The 24,924-nt window shown below is 42.5% G+C and overlaps 1 protein-coding gene across 1 annotated transcript in view; it reads left to right on the top strand.

Annotated features, from left to right (window-relative positions):
• The first annotated feature begins 2,212 nt into the window (after positions 1-2,212).
• The window catches only part of MCCC2 (methylcrotonyl-CoA carboxylase subunit 2), a 310,005-nt gene continuing 287,293 nt past the window's right edge, over positions 2,213-24,924 (top strand). The window contains exon 1 of the mRNA XM_069224200.1: positions 2,213-2,422. Within this exon, the coding sequence (XP_069080301.1) occupies positions 2,294-2,422 (129 nt within the window). The 5' untranslated portion in view covers positions 2,213-2,293. The remainder of the gene's footprint in view (positions 2,423-24,924) is intronic.

The following is a 24,924-nucleotide window of genomic DNA, read 5'->3' as shown; positions in this document are numbered from 1 at the left end:
GTTTTTCTTAAGATGAAATTGAAAACATTTCATGAGCTCATTGTCATTTCACAGAAAACATTTTTTGAGAATTGGCAAATAGGGCCACTGTCTTATCATAACTTGGCGAAAACTGGTCCTTCAGTGCTTTGTGCTGAAATCTGTGGATGAGGCTTTTTAGTTGTCAAATAACTCACTGCCCTCTGTAAAGATCTTTGTTTGTTACCTATAAACGTTGTCACATCCACTAAAACATGCTTATTTCTATCCTGTCAGGTTTGATCATTATCTTTAAAATTCACAGTTTATCACTCTATTTTTTAGGTTGAGTGTAAGCGTTCGACCTCTTTTAGTATACATCTTATGGCTAAAAGCGATTCCATTTGTTGATTGCAGTGTCCTTCAAACATTCTTGCTCCCTGGTGGTCAGTTCTGCCTTTTTCTCCCTCCTTTTTCTGTTTCAGAGCAGTGACCACCTACTGTATTATTCCACTTTGCCTTCTTTATCTGTTGCTGTGACGGATTATTTTTGTTATTTCTTTGGTGCTCCCCTTTCACTTTGGGTGTTTTAGACTGGCAGCTGCCTGCATTTTATTGCCGCATTCCATTCCTCCCATCTCCTCCAATATCGCTAACATTTGTGTTGGCTTTATTACAGTGCTGTCCTCATTTACCTTTGGCTCCTAAAATAAGCGTATTTAACAAAAGACATACCCGGTCGTTTAGCTCACTGCTCATGAAAGCCACAATATACCCTTTCTGGTAGAATGTAGCTAAACCTAGAAGCCATGATGTGAAACTTGCTTAGCTTTCCATTCCATCTTGAGTCTCTCTCGTTCCAGGGCCCCTCCCTGCCAGCACTCACAACATCACACACAGGGCATTGCTTATCTCCTTTATTGGGGCCATAACTCTTGCCAGGCTGCTCTGCTTGTTGAAGTGCAAGGGAAGAATGCCTGCAAGACTTTTCATTCTGTTAAAATCAAAATATTTTTTTTTTCCAGCCTTATCTTCCGATTCCTGTTCATACAGGGGTAGTGCAGTCATCTTCTCTTCTCTCCTCAAGGGCTTGTGATTTCTGATGTCAGTAGCTGCCAGTGACCACCAAAACATGCAGGGAAAGTCAAAGTTGTGGGACAGGGTTGACCAATTTATGTGGCAAGAAAAGTCTAGTGCTGAATTTACAATGCCAAGAGCTCTAACCAGTGTTTTAAATGGAAAAATAGAAGTGCAGGTACTCTGTACCCCAGTACCTGCTTGTTTCTGAGAAGTGCCGGTACTCTCCAATTAAAAGTATTACTTTTTTTTTTTTTTTAGATAAGCCGGTACTCTCCCTCTCAAAATAAAAAAAGGGCCGGTACTCAGTACCGCAGAGTACCGGCCCATTTAAAGCACTGGCTCTAACTCAAGAAAAGGCGAGACCTAATGCATTGCAAATGCTTGTCTTGGGTCCAAGGATAGCCCCGCCCCATTTTGAAGTGTTAGCCCCGGACTTCAATGTTTGACCTAGTAGCTCCCCCCAACAAAGTTCGGGTCTGGATGCGCAACAGCTGCTGACCCTGTGAGTGCATATTTTCTTTTACCCCTTCTTGTATCAAGTAGTCTCTTCGGGGTGCTTCGAAACATCTGCGGGAGGGCGCAGGAAATAACTTTCATTTCCAGCTAAATTATTCCACTGCTGCTCTCCGCACCAGCACTACATCCAGGTATTAGGTGGAAAGCGCGTGGAAGAGTCAGCTCCTCGCCGCCAGCCCTGCCCAGCTGGCTCGGTATTGGCTGTAAGCGGAGGTGTGCCGGGGAACTGGGCGGGAAGGAACTGACTCGAACCCCGCCCTTAGTTCCGAGTCTGCGAGACAGTAGGGTGTGAAAGCGAAAGAAGGACTAATCGGGCAAAACGATGCGCGAGCCACACGGGCGTATAGAAAGAGGATTGTTACACCGCGGCGTTGAACAAATGATATTAACATTAAGCAGTTACCTTTATCAGTGGATAAATGGCATTCAATTTATTTGCATTAGTATTTTACTAAACAAAACATTTTAAACACACGTTAATATTTATTTTGAGAAAAGGACACTAGACAAGATGCCATTTTAAGCATTTGCGTTAATGCAATTGAAGCACTTGGATCTCTTTTCACCTCCGTGATTGTTCACATAATAAGCAGTACTCTGGTTCCAAGGTGGCCGCCCTATTTACAGCAGTATAAGGAAACGCGTCGGATTGGTTTCTTGCCGCTTTCTGTGTCTACAGGTCAGGTACTGGAGAGGAGAAATGAAGTTCCATTAGTAGCTGTTGCAGCCGACCGAAAATATGCTGCTGCTTGTGCGCTCTCAGCTGCGGCTTCTACGCTGCCACAATGTTGCTCTGCGGAGCCTCTATCATGCGGACAAGGTGGCGACAGTGGGCTCGCAACCCGACACTCGCGCTGAGCAGTACAAGGTAGGCCAGGCACTGCCGGTGAGGGAGGTCACGGTCACGACACGAGTGGTTCACCACAACATAAAATCAATTGCTGTGAGGAGGTGCTGGCACTCACTGTCCACAGTAGCTTTTTGCTCCTGAGAAGTGCCGGTACTCTCCCACTAAATATATTACAGCAGTGTTGATAAGTGCAGGTACTCTTACTTTTCAAATTGAAGAGCAGTTACTCTTTACCGGACAGATCTTGCCCATTTAAAGAACAGCATATATCTTGACATGTTTGTGTTTGCAGTGTGCCTATGTGTGACGTGTGCATGCGTCACATGTGGCACTCTGTTGCAATGACGAAAACAGCCCAATGAGCGTAAGCCTAGGACCTCTTATATACTTCTTCTGTGGGCTTTCAGCTATTTAATTTGTTAGTTTCAGTGTCATTTAAAAATCCTTGCTTGCTAGTAGTCAGCCATGCCTCTTTGTCCCTTCTTCTGTGTGGGCGCAGAGACCAACTACTGTATATTTCCGCTTTGTCCTGTTTATCTGATCCGTAGGTGACTTTTTTTTCTTTTTTTACTTTGTTCCCTGCTCCTGTCCAGGGAAGCTTCCGTTTTCATTTGCAGAGCATTCTTCCTCTGAGCCTAGCTGTAAACAATACTTTAAATCAGGCTGTTATCTTGGTCACATTTGGTCATTGTGGTCTCTCTACACCCTTTCTCACCTGCCTGGCTCCCGGACTCCCGCCCTTCCTTGGCTTATATTTTCCTTGTGGTTCCCCATGCTGAGAGCAAGGGAGGAGGATCGCTTGCAATTGCTTATAGCCTAGGCACTCAGCTCTACCAGGGCTCTGCAATCCTTAGAGACAGTTCCCACTTCGGCTCCATACTGGGTTCCCACTCGCAGCTCCATGAGTGCACCTCAGTTCACACACTCTAAGCCCAGAGCCTTGCCAGTGCCAGGAGCCCCTCTCACGGTGTCTGCTAGAGCACCTCAGTTCTTGCAGTCAGTACACTCTGCTGCTCCAGTACTGGGACCTCGGGCGCAGCTCCACCAGTGCACCTCAGTTCACACACTCCAAGCCATTAGCCGTGCCAGAAACCCCACACATGCTGTCTGCCAGAGCACCTCACTTCTTGTAGTCAGTACATTCTGCTGCTCCAGTACTGGGACCTCGGGCGCAGCTCCACCAGTGTACCTCAGTTAACACACCCCAAGCCCTCAGCGGTGCCAGGACCCCAACACACGCTGTTTACCAGAGCACTGCAGTTTTTACAGTCCGTACACTCTGCTGCTCCAGTACTGAGACCTCGGACACAGCTCCATCAGTGTGCCTCAGTTCACACCCTCCAAGCCCTCAGCCATGCCCATGCCAGGAACTCCGAACACGCTGTCTGCCAGAGCACCTCAGTTCTTACAGTCAGTACACTCTTACAGTCGGTACACTCTGCTGCTCCAGTACTGGGACCTCGGGCACAGGTCCATCAGTGTTCCTCAGTTCACACACTTCAAGCCCATCAGCCGTGCCAGAACCCCACATACGCTGTCTGCCAGAGGACCTCAGATCTAATAGTCAGTACACTCCGCTGTTCCAGCATGGGGACCTTGGGCGCAGCTCCATCAGTTCACCTCAGTTCTACCCCAGGGAGGTCACTTTTTATCCTATACTGGGACCCTGCTCACATAAAGTTCCATTACAGCAGCTCATTTGTAATATTCAGCCCCACTTCCAAGCCAATACAGGCCCAAAAGAGCAAAACACAGCTCAGCCAGTACACCTAACGTTTAACATCTAACACCACTGTTGATGGGGACTACCACAGCTCCGCCTGGATCCATCAATTCTAACATTTAGTGCACATTTCTTCTCAGTTCTACAGCCCACACGCCCCTCGTTTCTGTGGTTAAGAGCCAGTGCCACTCCCAAACTGGGCCCCACTCGCAGCTTCACCAGGGCACCTCCAGACTAACACTGGGCAACACTGGCACACCAATACTAGGTTCCACACATAGCTCCATTAACATACCTCACTTCTAACCTTGTGTGCCCATTACTATTCCAGTACTGCAGCCCACATAGAACTCTGACAGCGCACCTCAACCCTAACCTGCAGCACCCCATTATTCCAATACCCGGAATTACACGACACTCTGTTTCTCATTCCTCACCCGCTGCCTTTCTATTGTTCCAGTACTGGGCCGGGACACATATCTGTTTATACCCTCAATCCTGATCTGAAGCGCCCTGATATTGCTCTATTGGGGTTCACATAAAACTCTGCTACTGCACCTCCTGCTTTCTTCAGTGCCCCCTGCTGTTCCACATTCTGGCTTCTGTTTGAGGACGTGGGGGAGCCAATTAAATCTATACTTAGCTACCATCTTGATTTGGGAGGGTCTGTTTCACCTATCTCACTCCGTTCTTTCCTTTACTCTGTTTATTCTCAATGTTTTGTTTCTCCCCCACTTTTCTCTTTCCAGCTCTTAAAATCCACAGGTTAAGTTTTTTGCTCTTTCTTTCAACTGTTTATTTCTACTCCTCTCCCTTTTCTTGTATTTCGGTCTTCCTCATGCTACCTTCTCTTTCAAACTTGCAAAAACTTGGTTATTACTTTCCTTGTTTCGTCCCCCTCTTTTTTCTTAATCAGATGATAATTTTTTCACAGTTTTATCTCTTCCCTTCATTCTTTTTGTTTTTTTTATTTGCTCTCTCCTTTGACTCTCTATATGAGTCCTTTCACTTTTTTCTTTTTTTTTTTTACCTTTCTGCCTTCCTTTCTCTGGTGTTTTTCTTATCTTTATCTGTCAATTCACATTTTACTATAAATCCCTCTTTTTCCCATCTGTATGTGGAAGCCACAAGTTACTTGTCGGGACTTGGAGTGTCAAAGTGGTTTTCCCATTCTGTGTCTGTTTGAAATGTGTCAGTACATACATGTGCTAGTTCTTTCGCTGCTTGTTTTTCTCACCACCTCTTTTTTTTTTCTCTAATGTTCATTTTTCTCTTTCTTTTCACAATTCTTTCATCATATTTTCCTCTTTATCTTTCATTCGCTCGCTTCCCTTTTTTCTTGTGTCACACATTTGCTCTATTTCTTCTTAGTTGTGTTTTCATTTTCTCATTCTTTCTTTCATTTCTTTGCGATCCCTTTCTTTTTCTTCCTTTTGTCTGTTCTATTCATTTCACTTCTCTTGTTCTGCCCCATCCACCTTTTCTCCTGAAGCCTAGTTATCATTGGAGAAACAGTGCAGTGGCACCGGGGCCCAGAGACCTGCGGACCTCACTCATCTGTAATTACTGCTGTATTTTTCTATTGAAATTCCAGTCAACCATTTTCCTTTCTTTCTCCAGGGCCCATGACACCATTACTACGCCACTAGTCCTCTCTATCTTTACTCCCAACTCCCTCTTTCCTTTCACCCTCCAATCCGTCACAAATTATATTTTTGTTATGGTGTTTTGAGCATTACACTAATGCCAAAAGTTTATTTCTGATAAAGGTTTATATGATAATTGTATATGTTTTAAGATAGAGGAAGAAGGTAAATGGAAGTGCTTTAGTTAAATGCTGGGCCACTGTAATTATATGGCAGCAAAAAATGAAATTATGAGGTAGGGTTGACCAATTTATGTGGCAAGAAAAGTCCAGTTATGAATTTACAATGCCAATAGCTCTAACTCAAGAAAATGTGAGACCTATTGCATTGCAAATGTTTTTTTTTTTTTAAATATCCGTTCAGGGATATGCATATTTGTGTTATAATAAACACAGCAAAACTACAAGTATCAGACTGCAATAAAAATAGAAATTAATGTGTGAATTCCTTGAACCTGATGGGACACCTGAGCATGTTAGGTAGAGATGTCTGAAATTGTCTCAACCCACTTGCTCCTTTTTGCCTTAAGACATATATTTCTTTGGAAAAGTGGAAAATTTGTTTCAAGCCAAACTTATTCTGATAATTTCACAACAGATTTAAGAGGGACATTTCATGTTGCTACATATCTTGATGATTAGCAGACCAGCGCTGCTCAGTCTCATGCAGTGTGATTTTTGTTTTGCTTTTACAAGTTGGATTGCAAATTTACGAAGGCGAGAGCTAAGAGACCAGCAGTATGAACATTTCCAATTATACTCCGTTTTTAAACTAAATATTGTGGGAACTTTTTCATGACTCCGGGGGAATTTAGGGGTTACTGTCTCAGATTGAATTAATCAGAGCTGTTTGCCACTAGTGTCCATCTAGTAAAATTATTTTCATTTTAATTGGGGTAAGAAGCTACAACAGTTAAAAAGCATGCTTGGACAGTTTTTAATTCAAATCAAAATATTATTTGATCTCAATTAAAAAGATCATAAAAGATACATAATAAAATCATGATAAAATATTAAAACGATTATGATAAAAGAAGCAGTCACAGAGGCATGATAAAACTAATACGCACAGTCAAACGGCAAAGTGCATAAGAGAATAACCAACAAGTCATAACCCAAAACAGCACTTATTTCCGCAAGAAAAGTGCATTCTGTAAAAACGTGCCAGCTGTCTTCCAGGTAAGTGGGCCTTCTAGTTGTTGGAGAAAAATCAGCACAAGGGTACACTTACTAAACTTGTATTTGCGTAATAGAGGCAATAAAAACCTTTTAGTGAGAAGGGGATAACATTTGCAGAAGAAAACAAAGTGTAATAGGGTTTGCGGGGATGACTCATCACAGGGGCAGATTAATATATCGAAAGGGGCAAATTAACCTTGGTGAAAACTAACAGCCATCTGATAGAGCCAACTCTGAAGCACACCAGTAACATATGCTCCCACGTGTTCTGGACATTGATTAAATAAGGGGCCTCTGCTTCAGTGGTTTGGAGGAGGCAGTATTCTCTAACTGTTGGTTTCATTACTTCCTCCTCCTCCTCTCTCCGGGACAGTCTGTGAGATATAAAAAACATTCTTTAGTCTACCCCCTGTCCCTTTTTGTGATGCTTTCTGACTTCTCAAATATGTGCAGGCAACCTAAGGCGAGAGTCGTCTCCCTAATATACCTAACCAAGGGATGTAATTTCCATGTGAACAAGAGTCAGTCTGATATGATTATTGCGTCATTTAGCCAGATTGAGGACAGTAATAACAGTAGGGCTGGATTTAGTTGGTCGTCAACGTATTCCAGGCCTAGCTCCTGATGAACTACAAAATGAGAGGTTGAGGGAGAAACTCCCATCATCTGCCTACAGATTCTCTGGTGTTCCACGTGCACCCTGCTAGTATCCCTTGAACCTCAAACCCCGATACGTAAGTCAAGAAGGGGAGGCACTTTAATTCTATTCTAGTCACTAAATTCATAGAGCGCATGACTACCAGAGCCTCGGGGTTCCCATCGCTAAGAAGACAGGTTGGAATGAGTGGAAAAAAAGAACCAGAAAACTTAAGGGAAGAGATTTGTTTTTAGTTTTTTCTAATAGTCATAAAATTGACCTCCATTCTAATGCTGATAGGCAGAGCATTCCAGAGCTTGGGTGCAAGGTAAGTTAAAGACCAGCCTCCTCTCCTAGTGCTCTTGATTCTAGGGACGAGGAGCAGCTCAAGGTTATTTGACCTCAGGTCTCTATTGGCATGATAGCCAATCACTAATTGCTGAAGAACAACTCAACTGGAGTTGTGCTTTGCCCGATGTACCATACTTAGTGCCTTAAAGTGCACCCTGCTACTTATGGGCAGCAAATTAAGAGTTCTGTGTGCCACACTTGCAGATTGTGTTTTTAGGATTCCTAGCCATATCCAGGCGGTACCATTCTGACCAACCTGAAGTTTTTTATTCACTGACTTCGTACTGCCTAGATAAAGCAAATTCCCATAGTCGAGACCGAATCAGACCTTGAATCACAATTCTAGGTGACTCTATTGGGAGCCATTTCAAGACCTTTCTCAAGGCTCTTAGGAGGCCAAAATGGCTGCCAGACATCTTTTTTGCTTGGGAGGCCTTGATAAGCAGATTGTCCTGGAACATCCCTAGGCTTTTTATTTCTACCTTGGGGAATGGACGCTCTCCCAAAGGAGAAGGCCAGATGATCTGATCCCAGAGCATTGGCTTGTTCCCTAATAGCAAGACCTCTTTTTTTCACCATTAACTTCAAACAGCTGGCTGACATCCATTCCTATACCGTTAGGAAGCAGATGTTGAGTCTGGCGAAAGTAGAGTTTATGTCTGGTGACAATGTCATTGTATTTATGTAGAACTTACTACTCCAAATGAGGCATCAAAGTGCTTTTCCGTGAGTAGCACGCAACTCTGTAACCCAAAAGGATTAGTGGTGTATTAGTGTAGGGAAATATGAATATAGTATTCGTATTAATGTAGGGAAATATGAGTTAATTTGAGCAGTGGACATGTGAGTTTGTTAGTTCGATTGACTAGAATAATGCAAGGATAGAAAAGGGAGGAATCCAGAAAGTGTTAATTGGGAGATCATAGTAGTAAGATGAGGTTTGGGATGAATAAAGGAGAGATGGAAGAGGGAAGAGTCTCTAGTAAGGGATTAGGAAGATCATAGTAGTAGAATGAGGTTTTGGATGAGTCAAAGGAGATTCATGAGGGAGAATTTAGTAGGGTTGTTTGGGAGATAATAGTAGTTAACTGAGGTTTGGAGGGAGCCAGGAGGGGTAGAGGAAGGAAGAGTCTAGGAAGGGTTATTTTGGAGATCATAATAGTAGAATGAGGTTTGGGATGAGTCAGACAGTGGGGATAGAGGACAGCTTGATAGAGGTATCGGGTGAGACAGAGTAGTGCATTGGAGAGAGTGGTTTTTTAAATTTTTTATTTTTTTACATTTTTTTTCTCTTGTACAGTAGGACTCTGAAATGTCGACAATATGTATGTGACTATTTTTGATCTGCAGGATGAACTAACTAGGAGTCCCGCAAAGACCCAAATGGTGGCAGATCGATCTGGTCTTCTTAGGCCTCTCCTGTTAGTTGAGTGGTTAAGTGGGCTGGTATGGCCTGTATATGTGTCCTTCATTTGGCAACATAATACTACAGGAACTTTATGGACCAGGCAGTGTGTTGGTATTCAATGATATACTTTGTTTAGAAGTATTACAAGAGATTCAGGAATGGAGGGCCATCATAATGACTACAGTTAATGTCCAGATAAACTTGGGGGGCATAGAGAGTGGCAAGATTCCTGGCACAGTCTCCTATTTATATCTACATCACCAAGTGTTGTAGTCAATTACTGACCAAAAGAAGACTGTCTAATGTGACAGTTTAACTAGGTTAAAGGGTGATAACACTCATCCACCCTAGGGTAGCATGTTACATCAATGGGCGCCTCCTCACACCAGCTCTGCAACCTGTTGTATATGTTGCATCCCTCAAATAAAGAGGAGCTCTTGAGGTTTTTAAAAAACAAAAGCTGGAAGCAGTACTCAATAAGAGTAAGTGGGCGCATGTGAAGGAATAACAAATATAGGAGGGAGGAAAAACTGTCAAAACTACCTCCTGGTAGACCAATAATGAAACGGTTACTTATCTGTAGGAGGAATGGAGCATTTTATGCATTCATGTGTTGTGCATTATTCCACCATCTACTGGCTGGGTCTGGAAGTTTTTCTTTCTCCTTTAACTCTCTCTCACCCTCTTCAGAGTTGAAGGGCTTGCCTTCTGAGGTGTCCTTGGTCTTGGACCCTTGGGGGTGTTTGCTTTTTGTGGCCCTTAGATTGTCTAATGGTTTGGGGGGGAGGGGATGAATGTGTTTCTGGAGTGGGGAGGATGACTTGGTTCCCTATTTGATGCCCCAGCAAGCATGTGAGCTGTTGGTATTACTTGGACTGCCTCCTTCAAGTCTTAGTTATATTATTTTTTTCTATGTTGATGACTGTCAGAGCCTCCTTCGCGCTGCTCTTTCTTGTTTGATGGGAAGATATCCCCAAGCAAAATGTGCCTGTGCAGTTGCATCAAGAAGCGTGCCCCTTGTTTAAACTTTAACATTTTTGGATAACATTTGGCACAGGTCTCGCAAGCCTAGATGCTGTGATCTTTTGCCAGGCACAAGTCAAAACCTTTGTGGCTATCCTTTTGTACAACTTGTGGTGTCACAGCAGACAAAATCTTCAGAGTATTCTCAATCTCCCCCGCAGGCCCTGGATACCTGGATGTATATTCTCCGACTGCGTGATGTAACAGTCAGCTGGGCATCGATCGCATAAGATACTGTATCAAAATCAAAGGAGCATATGATATCCGTTAATGGCTGGACATAAGCACTAAAAAAAGTAGGGCTCAGACTCTAGCTCTACGGAACGCCACAAAACAGCTGATAACTGGGCGACATGAAGGGCCCCTCACTGACCTGAAACCTACGTTTGTCTAGAAAAGAGGCAAGCCACCTGAGGGCCTTCCCTGCAATTCTAGCTGCCTCCAGTCGGTGAAGAAGAATGGGATACAAAACCGTATCAAAGGCAGCACTCAGGTCCAGGAGGATCAGTGCTGCTGAACCATCCTGGTCCAAGACCATCCTGTAAATCTCAAGAATGGGAGCAATTGGTTTTCCCCCATGATGATTACTAGTGAGAAAATAGAGCCATCCGCGCAAGTAACAACTTAATCTGCTCCCTACACATGCAGTCCAGGTGCAAGCTTCATCAAACATCAGTCCTAGGTAGGGAAATTGGCTCACTCTCTCAATTAAGTTGCCCCCAATACATATATCAAGTTTTTGTATTCCTAGCACCACATACCATTATGAAAGACTTCGTGAGATTAGATTGCAAATAAGGTTTTTCCATGAAGCTCACAGACCTAGAGATCAACAGCTTTAGGCCATTAGCGATTCTAGCAAGCAGCACGGCGTCATCCGCATAGAGGAGCGCGGGCATTGGGCCTATTTTGGACCATGGGCACATCGGCCCCTACATTGATGAGCTGATTCTAAGTCATTTATGTAAAGCAAAAATAAATTGTAACAAGCACGCACCCCTGTCATACCCCTTGGTTAACTGACAATGTGAGGGAACACTCACAATTTACCCCGCATCTTACACATGCCTCTAAATCCCAGTGGAGATACTGTAGGAACGCGACCAAACCAGCATCCAAACCTAAGTAAGTTAACATAGTCCATAATTTAGAGCAATTCATGCAATCAAAGGCACTAGATAGATCCATGAAAGCCAGCTGCAGGGAAATGCCATTGGCACACTTCTATTTCAAGACTAGTAGATGGAGGTTCAAACAATGTTCAGTAGTGCCAACGCCTTTCCTGAATCCATACTGGGCTGTGGAAATAATGTTTCTATCTGTGGTCCACTCGAGCAAGTGGTCCAAAATGACGCACCCTACTGGTTTTGAGGCAGCATCAAAGAGAGAAATTGTCAGGTAACATTTAAGGTTGTGCGTGTTACCATTTTTAAAAACTGGTACAATTGTAGATTGATGCCATGATGAGGGAACGCCAACCTTACACACTAAATTTAAAGACACTAGCAAGCAGTGTTGACCAAACCCTGGGGTTGCCTGAAATAAATCCATTGATACCCCGCCTGGACCGGGAGCTTTTTTTAAGGGACTGTTGATAATAGCCTTGGCAACTTCCTCAACCGTAAACTTGATGTGCAAAGGTAGTGGTGCATCCCCTGGACCCTTCATGCGCACAAGGGGTACTAGACTGGTAAAAGTGCTCTGTCCATATTTTAGGGCCTATGTGGGTAGTCACTAAATTGGGGAAACCTCCAGGGGGAATACACTGCACAAGCTGTTTTCCAAAAGGTCTGCATGTCCTTAATCTGACATGTGGCTACTAAATTGCCCCACCTCTCTTCCCTGATGTCCAACTTCCTGTTTTTTGGGCCAGGTTATAAGCCTTTCTACAGGCACTGATTAACGCCTGATAATCTGACTCTCTGCCCATCGCAACTTTACATTAGCTGTTCTACATGCTTTGTCAAACCATGGCTTTGAATTGCTAGCCTTGGCTTTCGTAGGCTTTTTCAAAATAGCCCTAATGTAAAGTGTTAGTAGCTGTTCCATTATTATGTTCATACCTGAGGAGCGCCAAACTAGCCTCCGTCCCGCACCCTTAGAAGCCAGTTGGTGCCATCTCCCCTTGATGGTGCTTTTCCATGAGCCAATAACAATGGAAAGGGCTAAGGGCTTGTGGTCACTATAAACTGTAGGCATAACCCTCCCATCTAAAATGAAGGGTTGCATACTCTAGGAGACAAAAACATAGACAGTTACTGATCCACACCCCTTTCCAATGTACATTCGGATATTAGCAGATGCCAGAGCAGGGACGGCACTATCCAAGTAATTTCTTAGCAAAAAATTATACATTAATCACCCTCTCATATCCATAACATCTTGATCTATGTAACCTAATTCATCTGAATCTGGAATGAAGGTTGCAGCTGAGAGAGAGGTCAAAGTGCCCACTTTTGTGTTAGTTACAAGCCAGTATTAACTTCAGAGGTCCCCATGCATGAACATGATTCACTGGTAGCTCCTCTATACAATAGAATAGCCCGTTCAAAATCCAATTGTCTTTGCCAGAGAACTCATTATTATAAAAATTAACCATTATGACAATACATTTTTGGCCCCACCTTAGTTCAAAAACCTGTATATTTTTCCCTTCTGTCAGTAATTGGGTTATTTTATAACCTATACCCACTTTAAACCATGTCGCCAATCCACCCTTTGCTCGCCCCTGTTTTGCTTTACTTTTGACTGGGCCAAAATACACACACTGAAAGCAGTCGAAAAGATTCTCTGTAATGCACTTCTTAATCTGACGAAGACAGTTATTATAGCTTTTCGCAAGGCTCGTGAAGGAAGGCTTGAATAGCCAAAAGTGTACTTTTAAAATGTGCAACAATGAAGTAAGACCATATACAAAGAATCTTCAATATATAAACAGCAAATATATACATGCAAGGATACAAAAAATGATATTGATATGTGTATATGTAGTCATATACAATGCAAAGCAAATAATTATTAAAAATGCATCACCGTAGGGCCTGTCAGATGCTTCATCTTTCTCCTGGCAGTAAACCGATGACCCTGTTCGACTAAGACGAGAAAGAGAGAACTATACCCTCACGGGAAATATATCAGGCATCGACGTCTAAAATCCTGATTGAGGCCTCTGAATCTCCCACTGTCGACCTGGGTCTCTTATATATTTTAAACAAATGAGGAAGGAGCTTTCTGGAAAAACCCCTCCTGCTGCGCAAGAAGTATTACAAAATGCTTGCTATTTTAGGTCAGCTTTGAAAGAAACACATCGGGATTTGGCCAAAATCCCGAGGTGTCCTTCCCAAAACCAAACGGTTCCCTACTGTACCATAAACATCAGTCTAGTACATCCTTATCTTGCTAACTGACTCCTCCACCTTATGTCCTAGCTCTTCGGTGAGAAAAAGAACATGCAAAATAGAAAACATGTTGCATAACATGTTTTGTACCGAAAACTGCTCGTACCTTTTTAATAACATGTTTTGTTTGGAAAACTACTCGTACCTTTAACCTGACAGTGAAGCTAAGGCTAAGTTGAATACAAAATGGAGCCTGTAACTGGTGATCACTAATGTGACGGTGGACAGCTAAGCCAAGTGCAAAGTGGTGCAACACAAAGTCAAGTGGTCAAAATACAAATATCACTACGTTCCGCCCTTTGACCAATGACTTGTGTAGCCTATAGGTTTAAAATCAACTTTTTCGGTCTAAACATTGAGAGCAGATTAGGAATACATTGTACACAGCAACATAATGATATAAGAGCTAATACTAAAAAAATTCCACCCAAAGCTTTGTGTAATTGTCCAAAAGCAGGTAACCACTGGAACAACCTGATCCATATCCTGTTTTACCCCTTTCACTAATGTATGTAGTGTATCAGTGTGGACCTGGATAGATTTAGAGTGGTCAGAAAGGTAAAAACAACACATGCCTTTAAAGTCATTTCACCCATGATTATGTTTTAGCAAAAGGTAGTCTTTTCTAGTACCACCCATATCTAATAAAAATTGAGATAAAGCAATATAAGTATGGTTAATATGTTTAACTTTTAGACATGCTAACTTGTTTATAATCCTAGTGTTGTATGCAGCTAAACCAGGCACGCCTACAATAGAAAGACTTAAGCTTAGATACTCTGGGATAATTATTGAATATCTGAGTTGCAATTTTCATCTAGTTGCATAGTGTCTCTAGGATGACGAGTATGTATATATTTAGATGGAAACATGAGTCCCAGGCATGTGAAAGTACACGGCCCACCTGTTATGTTAGCTGGAATGTAGGTAAAAGTAAGGTTTTCACACGAGAGCAGCCAGCCAACTGGCAACTTGACATGTTTTAATGTGACTGGCAGTAGTCACTAGATGATGACAAGCCATGTGATTTGACATATTTTTGCAATGTCTGTCCGTTCTGTAAAAGCACAAAACTCTGTGTTCCCACAGTAAGTTTTGAGAGGTTGATATTTTATTTTCTAAATGCAAATCAATCCATTTTCCTATGTCACGAGAATTGCAGGACATGTAGTAATACGTCACCGGTAGTAATGTTGTAGGTAATTATCTGAGTGAGATTGTGCCACTTCTCATCGGTTGTTTCCTGACAATCCCTGCAATACTCATAGCGACTGAAGTGGGTTTCCATGTCATGTTCTTGCACATCTTTATCCTGGTTAGTGGCATTAAAAATTTCTAACAAGATGCTTGTTGGTGTTGGTATGGCGATCAAACACGTTGACGAAACATCCACAGTGCTTTTCGTGGCACTCATACAAAAGTCAGATCTGTTGAGCATGGTCTGCGCCAAATAAATCCAAATGTCATTCAGATGCAGTAAAGGTGTTGCGCGACATGGTCGATTAATCAAGTTGAGGTTGGGGGTGTTAGGTCTTTCCCGACCCCACACGCACACGCTCAAAAGGAGACCACACGGCAAAGACAAGCTGTAGTATGATCTGTAAAAGAAACAAGTATGATCATCCTCACAAATAACATTTATCAGCTGGAAAATGTTCCCATTTTTCCTTTCCTGGTTTCATGAACAGCAGGACATTATTGGGGGCCCTTTGCTATAATGTCTGCAGGTTCTGGAGAGCCATTTGGGGATTCCACCCACCCTTTAGCACCAGGGTTTTTATCAGTTGAACCAAAACATCCCTCCACATGTACAGTAAGAAGGGCTGGGGTAGTCCCCTTCCTCACCAATCCTCCATACACCGGAAATATGACAAGTTGGGCAATTCTGTCTCCAGTTTGTATGAATAAATCAGCTTCTCCACTATTTAACAGAGTAGCTTTGATTTCTCCTTGGTAATCTGCATCAGTCACTCCCCCTAAAATATGAATACCCTTGAGGGCCAACCCAGATCTGGGAGCAATCATTCCAAAATGTTCTGGGGGATCTGTACTCGACCATCTGTTTCACACAGTGATATGTCTCGTGGTTTCAGTCTGTAAGCTGGTAAAGCATGTAAGTCAAGACCTGCAGATCCACGCGTGGCTCTGTAAGGAGCTAAGGCTCCAGGTTTTATTTCCCAGTATGTGATAGTAGTGATGGCCACATGTGGTTGTATTTGCAAGGCTGGAGTTAACATTCGCATCAGTGGTGTTTCAGCATTTGTTAGTGGTCTGTTATTCAGAATCTGGAGGGCTTAATTTAAATGCTCTCTCCAGTTTTTCAAAGTTCCATCAGATAATTTTCGCAATTGAGCTTTCAGTAAGCCATTCATTCTCTCAATCAGTTCTGAGGGAGGCCTGTGGATAATAAGGTATATGATATAACCACTCAATATTGTGCTGAGAACAGTACTCCTGCACCAATTTGCCTTTGAAGTGTGACCCATTGTCACTCTGGACCTGGAGTGGTACTCCATAGTATAACATTAACAAGTCCAAAGTTCTGATAGTATGGTGCTGAGTCGCATGTTTGCAAGGGACCACAATCAGGTCCCCGGAATAAGTGTTCACTACTGTGCAGGCGTATTGACGCCCGCGACTAACCGGTAGTGGTCCAATGTAATCAATTTGCCATATCTGTCCTGGTAACTTTTCTGTCCCCAATTGTCCTTTAGCTGTTTGTGGGACAGATCTCTTTTGTGTGTGCTGAAAAATAGGACTTTGAAAAATCACAGTTTTTATCAAGTCTAGGGGAATGTGCATCCCTCTAATCTCTGCCCACCTATAAGTAGCTTTTTCTTCCGGATATCCACATTTTTGGTGCGCCCATTTAGCCATCCCCATCAAGTCAGAATCCGGTATTGCCACTTCTGCCTCTGAAATTTTGGCTTTGTCGTTTGCAAGGGAATTGAACCACCGTTCTAGTGAGTATATGGGACAATGAGCATCCATGTGTTACACTGTGACTTTACTCTGTTCTAACATTTCCCAAATTTCCTGCCGCAACTCTTTGCCCCACACCTCCTTTGAGTAGATAAACCAGCTGTGTGCATGCCATGTGGGTACCCAAGTGGCTAACCCATTTGCAGTGGACGAAGAATCAGTGTAAATATGACAAGTTCCTGGCAGCTCTTACTTTAGAGCCTGATTCACAGCGTACAACTCTGCATATTTGGCTACTTTTACCTTCTCCTGTGGTGGTCAGCAACTTTTAGGTAACTGGATTGTATGACATTGCTTTCCAATGTCTTTTGGTACCCACGTATTTGGATGAACCATTAGTGAACCATACATGTTTCCTATTTTCAGGGGACAAGGATTCAAATGGCACACCCCATCTTACTGGTGACTCATTTACCTGCGGTACCTCCTGCACCCTCTCCTCATCCTGTATAAGGGCTTGTGCCACCTGTTCATGTAGGGCTGCAGTGCCTGCCGGTCCTACTCGAGCCCTGTCTTGTATATACCATTTCCAGCGTATGATACTAGCCTCTTGTGCATGTCCTATACGGTGAGCTTTAGGTGAACTCATCACCCACAGCATAATTGGTAGTTCAGGTCTCACAATGACATTATGACCAAGTGGTATTTGCTCAGTATCCGCTAGAGCCCTATAACAGGCCAAAAACGTTTTTTCAAAAGGAGTAAAACGCTCCCCAGAGTCAGGCAGTTTTCTAGTCCAGAACCACAGGGTCACCCTCCTCATTCCCTGTTTCTGCCACATACTCCAATTTGCATATTGTCCCTGAACAGTTACATATAACTCAATGTCTTCTTCCTGCACTGGCCACAAGTCTAAAGCCTGTTGAATTGCTTCCTTTGCCAAATCAAAAGCACACTGCTGCTCTTCATCCTATTCAAACTCATGTTTCTTCCTTTTCACTTTGTACAGAGGGGCCAAGATCTGACTCAAATGAGGGATGTGCTGTCTCCAGAAACCAAACAGTCCAATAAATCTCTGTCTCTTGCTTAATGCGGGGTGTGGAAAATTCAAGAATCTTTTGCTTTGCTTATGGTAACACCTCTGTGTCCTTGATTCCACTGAATGCGTAGAAACTTCACATTTTGAGATGGTCCTTGTGTCTTATCTGTGTTAATCATCCACCCGTACTCTGCAAGAGTTCCGCTACTCCAACTGAATCTGCACCTGTTCTTGTGTCTCTCCCTGAATCATCACATCATCAATGTAATAGGTCAGTTGCACACCTTTAATGACAGATACTTCATCCAGGTGCTCTGCCACCAGCTGGTGACAGATAGTGGGACTATGTGTGTACCCCTGAGGCAAAGATAACATTTTGATTTGCCTTCCGCAGTGCGAGAATGAAAATTGCTGTTGACATTCTGGCGCCAGGGTATAGAGAATAACTCGTTGGCAATGTCTATGGTGGCATACCATGTCCCTGTATGTTTCTGTATTCGTTCAATCAAAGTAATGGAGTCTGGAACTGCGGCTGTCAAAGGGGGTGTATGTTTATTCAGCTTGCGGTAATCAACTGTCATTCTGTACCCCCATCAGGTCATTTAACCGGCCAGGGGGGATTGTTCCATTCAGTAGTATTTGGAGCTATTACACCAGCCTCAATCATGTCTTTTATAGTTTCATGTATTTCATCATGCCCTCCAGGAATGCAGTACTGTTTCAAATGAATGACTTTAGTTGCCAGGGGCACCGTCATTGGAAGAATTTTTAAACAACCCACTTTCATGGCTGCCACTGAAATTTATCTTTTTGTTCCAAACTGATGATAACCATCAACCAAATACAAAGTCATTCCTTTCAAAATATCAATTCCCGGTATGTATTCCAAAAGAGGCACAATCAGCACAGTATATTCTCTTTTCGCTGTTCTCCCTATTTTCATTTGTACTGTGGTTTGTACAGCAGGGGTCTGCCTCCTCCCCCCCCCCCCCCACCAACCCTGTGATAGTGTAATGCGGTCTGTTAAACTTCCTAGGGTTTCCTTAAATCAAAGAGGCCTTCAGTGTCAACTAAGTCTTGAACTTGTTTCACATTTTTGTGTTTCCAATATATTTCTAAATTAACATGAGGTCTGTTATCTCAACGAGCCCATCTTTGTACTGGAGCGTGGCCAGTTTCCTAGTCTGATTTGAACCTGTCAACTTTTGTCCCAGTGAGATCTGGATATATGCTTTATATTTGCGAGCAGGCTTGCCCCGTCTCTGTTCTCAAAAGTTAGCCAGTCACTGTCCAGGTATGTGTGTGTGTATATATATATATATATGTGTGTATATATATATATATATGTGTATATATATATATATATATATATGTCTCTGTCTCTGTCTCTGTCTCTGTCTCTGTCTCTCTCTCTGTCTCTCTCTCTCATATTTTTCTCCCTTCCCCTGATATCTGTGACTGGCTCTGTGTTTCACACCTGTTATCTTGCTTGTTTATCTTTCCGCTGCTTTCCTTTCGAGCTAAACCTCTTTTATGGTACATTTCCCACAAGCTTTTGGTATCTATCCCATCAATCTGTCCTTTTTGGACACCATCTTTTAGTAGCGCCGTAAACATGTCTTTCCTGGACACTCTGTTGTAATCTCTGCGCCCCTTAGACCTTGAAGATATCTCAGGTTTATCCCATTGTCCTAAATCCACTACCTCTCTGACAGCCTCTAGCATGTCTTTTAAAGCCTGCCCTGTCTGATTAATTAGGAGAGTCATGATCACTTGTTTGTAGGGTGGTGGAGCAAGGCGATTAATTTGGTTGCGCACTGAGACAGCGAGTGGTCCATCTAATAGATGGTGTGCATTGTTCAGGAAAATGACAGTTTTCATACTTTCCTCTTTAAGTCTCTGCATTGCATTTCTTAAAGTATACCAGGGCTTATCATTAGGCGGCCAGTCTGATTCTGTAGGGTATGATTGCAGCCCTCAAAGGCTAACTGCAGCAAAGTAATTTGGTGTGGACCCTGAAAACTTCTAAACTGTTCCTGTATGAGGTTTGATGTGCTTAGAGTGCAGAATTGAGAAGAATCCTCTATATCAAGCATAACGCTCGCAGGCTATAATCAAACAACCGCACCATCCAAGTGAGTACTAACTCTCCCGCCCGTTGCTTAAATCTATCTAGGATATCATTGATTTCTTGCTGTGTGTAATCTTCTAAGGAATTCATTTCAATCCCTGCCAGATTTTGTGGTGTGTGCTGCAATTTTCATCTAAGTATTGGTTGTGCACGCACTACATTCTGCTCCTGTGGGTTCCCCTGCCCCCCACCTTTTTTGTTATTCTCATCACTAGAGTTTGATCGATCACTGCTGGTCCAAACGCTATTATCCAAAGACAAATCTGGGAACCAGTCCAAACCAGCATTAGCAATGAGTTAATGGACTTTTTTCTGATTTATTCTTTCTCTACGTTCACAATATTTGTTTTGAGCTACTTTGATTACAACACGTTCTGCGATAGATTAATACATGTCTGCCTTATCTTGCAATCATTTATTTTGGCAAGACAACATGATAACACTATTCTTTGAATCCACAAGCTGCTTTTCCAGTTGTTCATTTACCCTTTCTAACTGTTTACATTTTTCATGTATTTTTCTGTAGGCAGACAAAAGTATCCAAGAACTGAAAGATCATTCCCTTCAACTGGTACTTTTCTTAAGCAAAACATCTCCTGGTTCTGCTTCATTCAAACATTCATCCCAACTTTCTGATAAACCAGCCAAATAAGAAAAATTCATTAGCTAATTCATCATGGGGTGCCTGACACCATCCAGGAATTTGAAAAGCACTCTGTTCACACACATTTTTAGAAGCAGATGCTTTAGTCTTCCTGCCAAACATATTTTCACTTTTAAATGTACACTTTTAACCTACAAACCCTTCCCCCGTCCGATCTACACCAAAGTGTTTTGCCTTACTTTTGACTGAGCCAAGCTACACACACTGAAAGGAGTCGAAAAGATTATTTGGAATGCACTTCTTAATCTGAAGAAGACATTTATTGTAGCTTTTCGCAAGGCCCATGAAGGAAGGTTTGGATAGCCAAAAGTGTACTTTTAAAATGTGCAACAATGAAGACCATGTACAATGAATCTATAAATAGCAAATATATACATGCAAGGATACAAACACTTTTGATATATGTATGTATATTCATACACAATGCAAAACAAATAATTATAAAAAATGCATCACCTTATGGCCTGTTTGGTTCTTCATCTTTCTCCTGCCAGCAAGCTGATGAACCCGTTCGACTGACACGAGAACGAGAGAACTCTACCCTCATGGGAAATATATCATGCATTCGACATATAAAATCCTGATTGAGGTCTCTGAATCTCCCACTGTCGACCTGGGTCTCTTATATATTTTAAACAAATGAGGAAGAAGCTTTCTGGAAAAAACCCTCCCGCTTTGCAAGAAGTATTAAAAAATGCTGGCTATTTTAGGTCAGCTTTGAAAGAAACACGTCAGGACTTGGCCAAAATCCCGAGGTGTCTTTCCCACTACCATACTGTTCCCTGCTGTACCACAAACATCAGTCTAATACATCCTTATCTCGCTAACTGACTCATCCACTTTGTCCTAGCTCTTCGGTGGGAAATGAGAAAAGAACGTGCAAAATAGAAAACACCTTGCATAACATGTTTTGTACGAAAAACTACTCGTACCTTTAACGTGGCAGTGAAGCTAAGGCTAAGCTGAATACAAAATGGAGTCTGTAACTGGTGATCACTAATGTGATGGTGACAGCTAAGCCAAGTGCAGAGTGTTGCGACACAAAGTCAGTGTTCAAAATACAAATATCACTACAGCCCGCAGCAGAAGGGGATGCTGCAAGGTTAAAACAGGTATACCCACCAAAGCAAATGTCCTCCCATGGCTGAGTCTCTTTGAAGTAAACAATACCATAACACAAGCACTAACAAAGGTAATCCAGACATCAGTGTATAGTTTAAAAGACAGGCCAGCAATATTATTGTTGAGAAACTTAAGATCAATTTTATATTTGGCAATAGCGTTGTTGGTGGGAGGTGAGATTTGACTGGTCAGAGTAACCCGATTGCAGGTTGAAAGGTAGCCAAGACCTTGGATGTTAAGACCTTGGATGTTAAGACAAAGGCATATAAGGGCAACTAACCACAAGGGGGTGCAGATGATGTAGCAAAGAGCCCAGGGGGACCCTACTTTGTGGGGGAAGGTGTTATAGGCTTGGGTGTCAGGTGAAAGATGTCCACATGAGGAGTGGACTTAAAAATTGACAACATACTAAATACACACTTTCTCTCTCTTTGTCAGTCAATGTCTTCGAGACTGACAATATCTGTTCCTAGGCAGGGGCTGATGGTGGCAGTGTGGATGGTGTTAAGGTTGACATCCACTAGACCCTGGGATAGGTGAGGCCAGATGCCTATTAAAAAAAAAAAAAAAAAAAAAAAAGCCCAAGGGGAGGACATTTATTGCTTCTAGTTTTGGTGCACCTATCCTAACCTGGAACTGAATTTCCTCCACAGTTGGTGGCTTCAGAAAATTTACAATAATGCAGTCACACTGGAACTCCTGTGGTGTTTGCATGGCCCCTTTCCTGCAAATCCGTGGCATCAGGCGTAACTTTAGTTAAGGCATACACCTCCAGCGGAATGTTTGAGGTACTTCAGGTTGAAAAGGGAATATTACTAACCAGCATTCATCTTGGCCCATTTGCAAAGGTTTTGTGAATGTTTTGCACATGTTTTCATTGTTAATTAACACCTAGTCAGATACTCCACGCCCTTAGAATGGATTCATGAATTTATTTGGTTATATGAATTTCAGCAAATTTATGTCATTAGTATCAAATCTTGCTGCTAAGATATGCCTAGTTACACCTGTCTATTCACAAGCAATTGCACTTTCGTACTTTACATCTATTTTATTTACAAATGAGTACTGTATTTTAAAGCTGTTCCTTGTAAATATCTTTTTGTTTTATACTTCAAACTGGTTTTTAGCTGAGGTCCTTGATGAATAATGGTTGACAGCATGCACGTTAGCGCCATTGCACAGGTTTCAAACAATATTTTTGCTGCTAAGTAATGTTCGCCCAAATACTTAGTGTCAAGTTCTGCCCTTCTCTTATCACCCTCGTCGGATGGAACTGGGGTGTGACTTCAGGTTCTGTACAGTCTGGTCTGGCCCAGATAGAGGCGACCCTTTTCGGTAGCCACAGTTCTGCTGTCAAGGTAGACGCCAATGCAGTCCGTACCCTCCAGAAAGAGTCTCAGAGGTAAAACCCAACGGGAAAGAACCTCTTGCGCAGGAACTCCAAGAAGCGGGATAAAGAGACCTGGAACAACAGGAAGCTGCAGGAGAAATAAGCAGGAAATAATCCATAGGAATGGGAAGCAGAAGCGAGGGCCCCACCAACAGGAAGTGTAGCAATGCAAGGAAGAAAAGAACCTGGGCTTCTTGTATACTGATAAACAGGGAGTGACAAACAGGAAAAAAGAAAAACGCCATCTTGGATTGGGAATGTACTATAGAGAAAACTGAAAAAGACACCATCTTGAAAGAGAAAAGATATCAGTGCATGCTAGGAGATGGATGGAATTCTGGGAAGAATAAATGGTCCCAATATTCAGGAGAAAAAAGAGGAAGAAGAAAGCAAGAAAAAGGCCCCAAGGACTCCCAAGAAGGTAAGTATATTATAGAAGGCTGTGCGACCTCATTGTAGGTAAAAAGAGGAAAGCCGCAACCAAACTAGCGGCCCGCGGTGGATCTGACAAGTGAGAAGCAGACCGTGGACCTCACCGCAGGTCGGGAATGTGACGCCATGGGCCCAGAGACTGCCTGCAGCGCAACAATTAGAGCTTTAGAACTTTGGATTGAACAAATTATAGATTGCAATAAAATTATATAAAATAACTAAACCTATATTTTTAACGCATGTTGCTAGGAAAGGTTCAGCTATACCTGTTTATTTGCGTTTGCACTATTGCATTGTTCATGTGTTTTAATCATGGGATGAAATTCTGGGAAAATGCTATTTGTATTTTTTAAATTGGTTATTGTGCAAACTGCACTCTTGGGTATGTTATTTAATGATTTTGTACTGTTCTGTGTGATTGTAATGATTTTGATTAATCCAATAGTAAAATAAATACTACACTAGTGTCCAAGGGTTTACCTTATATTGACCCAAAACTAATCACCAAATACACCTCTTTAGCACTTGGCTATCAGACTCCCAGAATCTCCAGTACTTGTCCAAATTGGGACTTCTAAATAACTGTTCTGAACCCGTGACTAAAAGTCATTATGAAGTATTTATATTTTAGTCCAGTCATGCTGGCACCAGCTATTCCTCTGACATGATCTACACCTGTAATTGCTCCAGATGCCCATTTCCTGTCATACATTTGCCTAGCTTGCCAAGGAACACATGTAGAGGAAAGAAATCCTAGCAGTAGAGCCACGTATATTAAATTGACCAGCGAGAGAATAGCAATCGATGAAGCTATGCATATTTTGTTGGCGACATGAATCTTGTCAGGGACAATTAACTGGAAACAATTGTAGAGATGGAAGTCAGATGTGACAAATTTGATACACAGCAGTTACATGATGAGGTATGATGGAGTGATGCACCCTATCAAAGGCACAAACGCAGACAGCTCAGGCCATTTCATCATCCGGGGTTTTCCTTTTAAATCTGCCCTATGGAACCTGTCTTCCCATTTCTTGTGCAGAGTCCTGAATGTAGTGGGTGCAGAAGATCACAGTTTATCCTGTCGGGGTCTTTTTAGGGTTGAGCCTGCGAGTGCATGCTCCAGTGCATGAGTCGCGCTTGCGAGACAGAGTACAGTAAAGGGTTTGGAGCCCACCTGTTGCTCGCCATTTGTTGGCTTGCATGTCACTCTTTTTTTAGAGCCTCATAATTCGTCCACTTCAGGCCTGGCATCCTTTCCGTTCCTCTCTGTGGCACTGGGACTAAACATTGATTGATTTAACTTAATCAATGCCCGTCCCCTGCTTTCAACATGGTCGAGGTACTGTTTTGTTCTTTTTGACTTCTAGTAGCCTACAAACAGAAGGCTGGTAACTGGCAAAAACGTGCCCAGCAGGACAAACAAAATTGCAAGGTTTTCTGTTTTTATAGT

This window comes from Pleurodeles waltl, chromosome 1_1, assembly GCF_031143425.1.
Source record: "Pleurodeles waltl isolate 20211129_DDA chromosome 1_1, aPleWal1.hap1.20221129, whole genome shotgun sequence".
Lineage (NCBI taxonomy): Eukaryota > Metazoa > Chordata > Amphibia > Caudata > Salamandridae > Pleurodeles > Pleurodeles waltl.
Note: the sequence above shows the minus strand (reverse complement) of the source record. Positions and strands in the feature narration are given on the sequence as shown.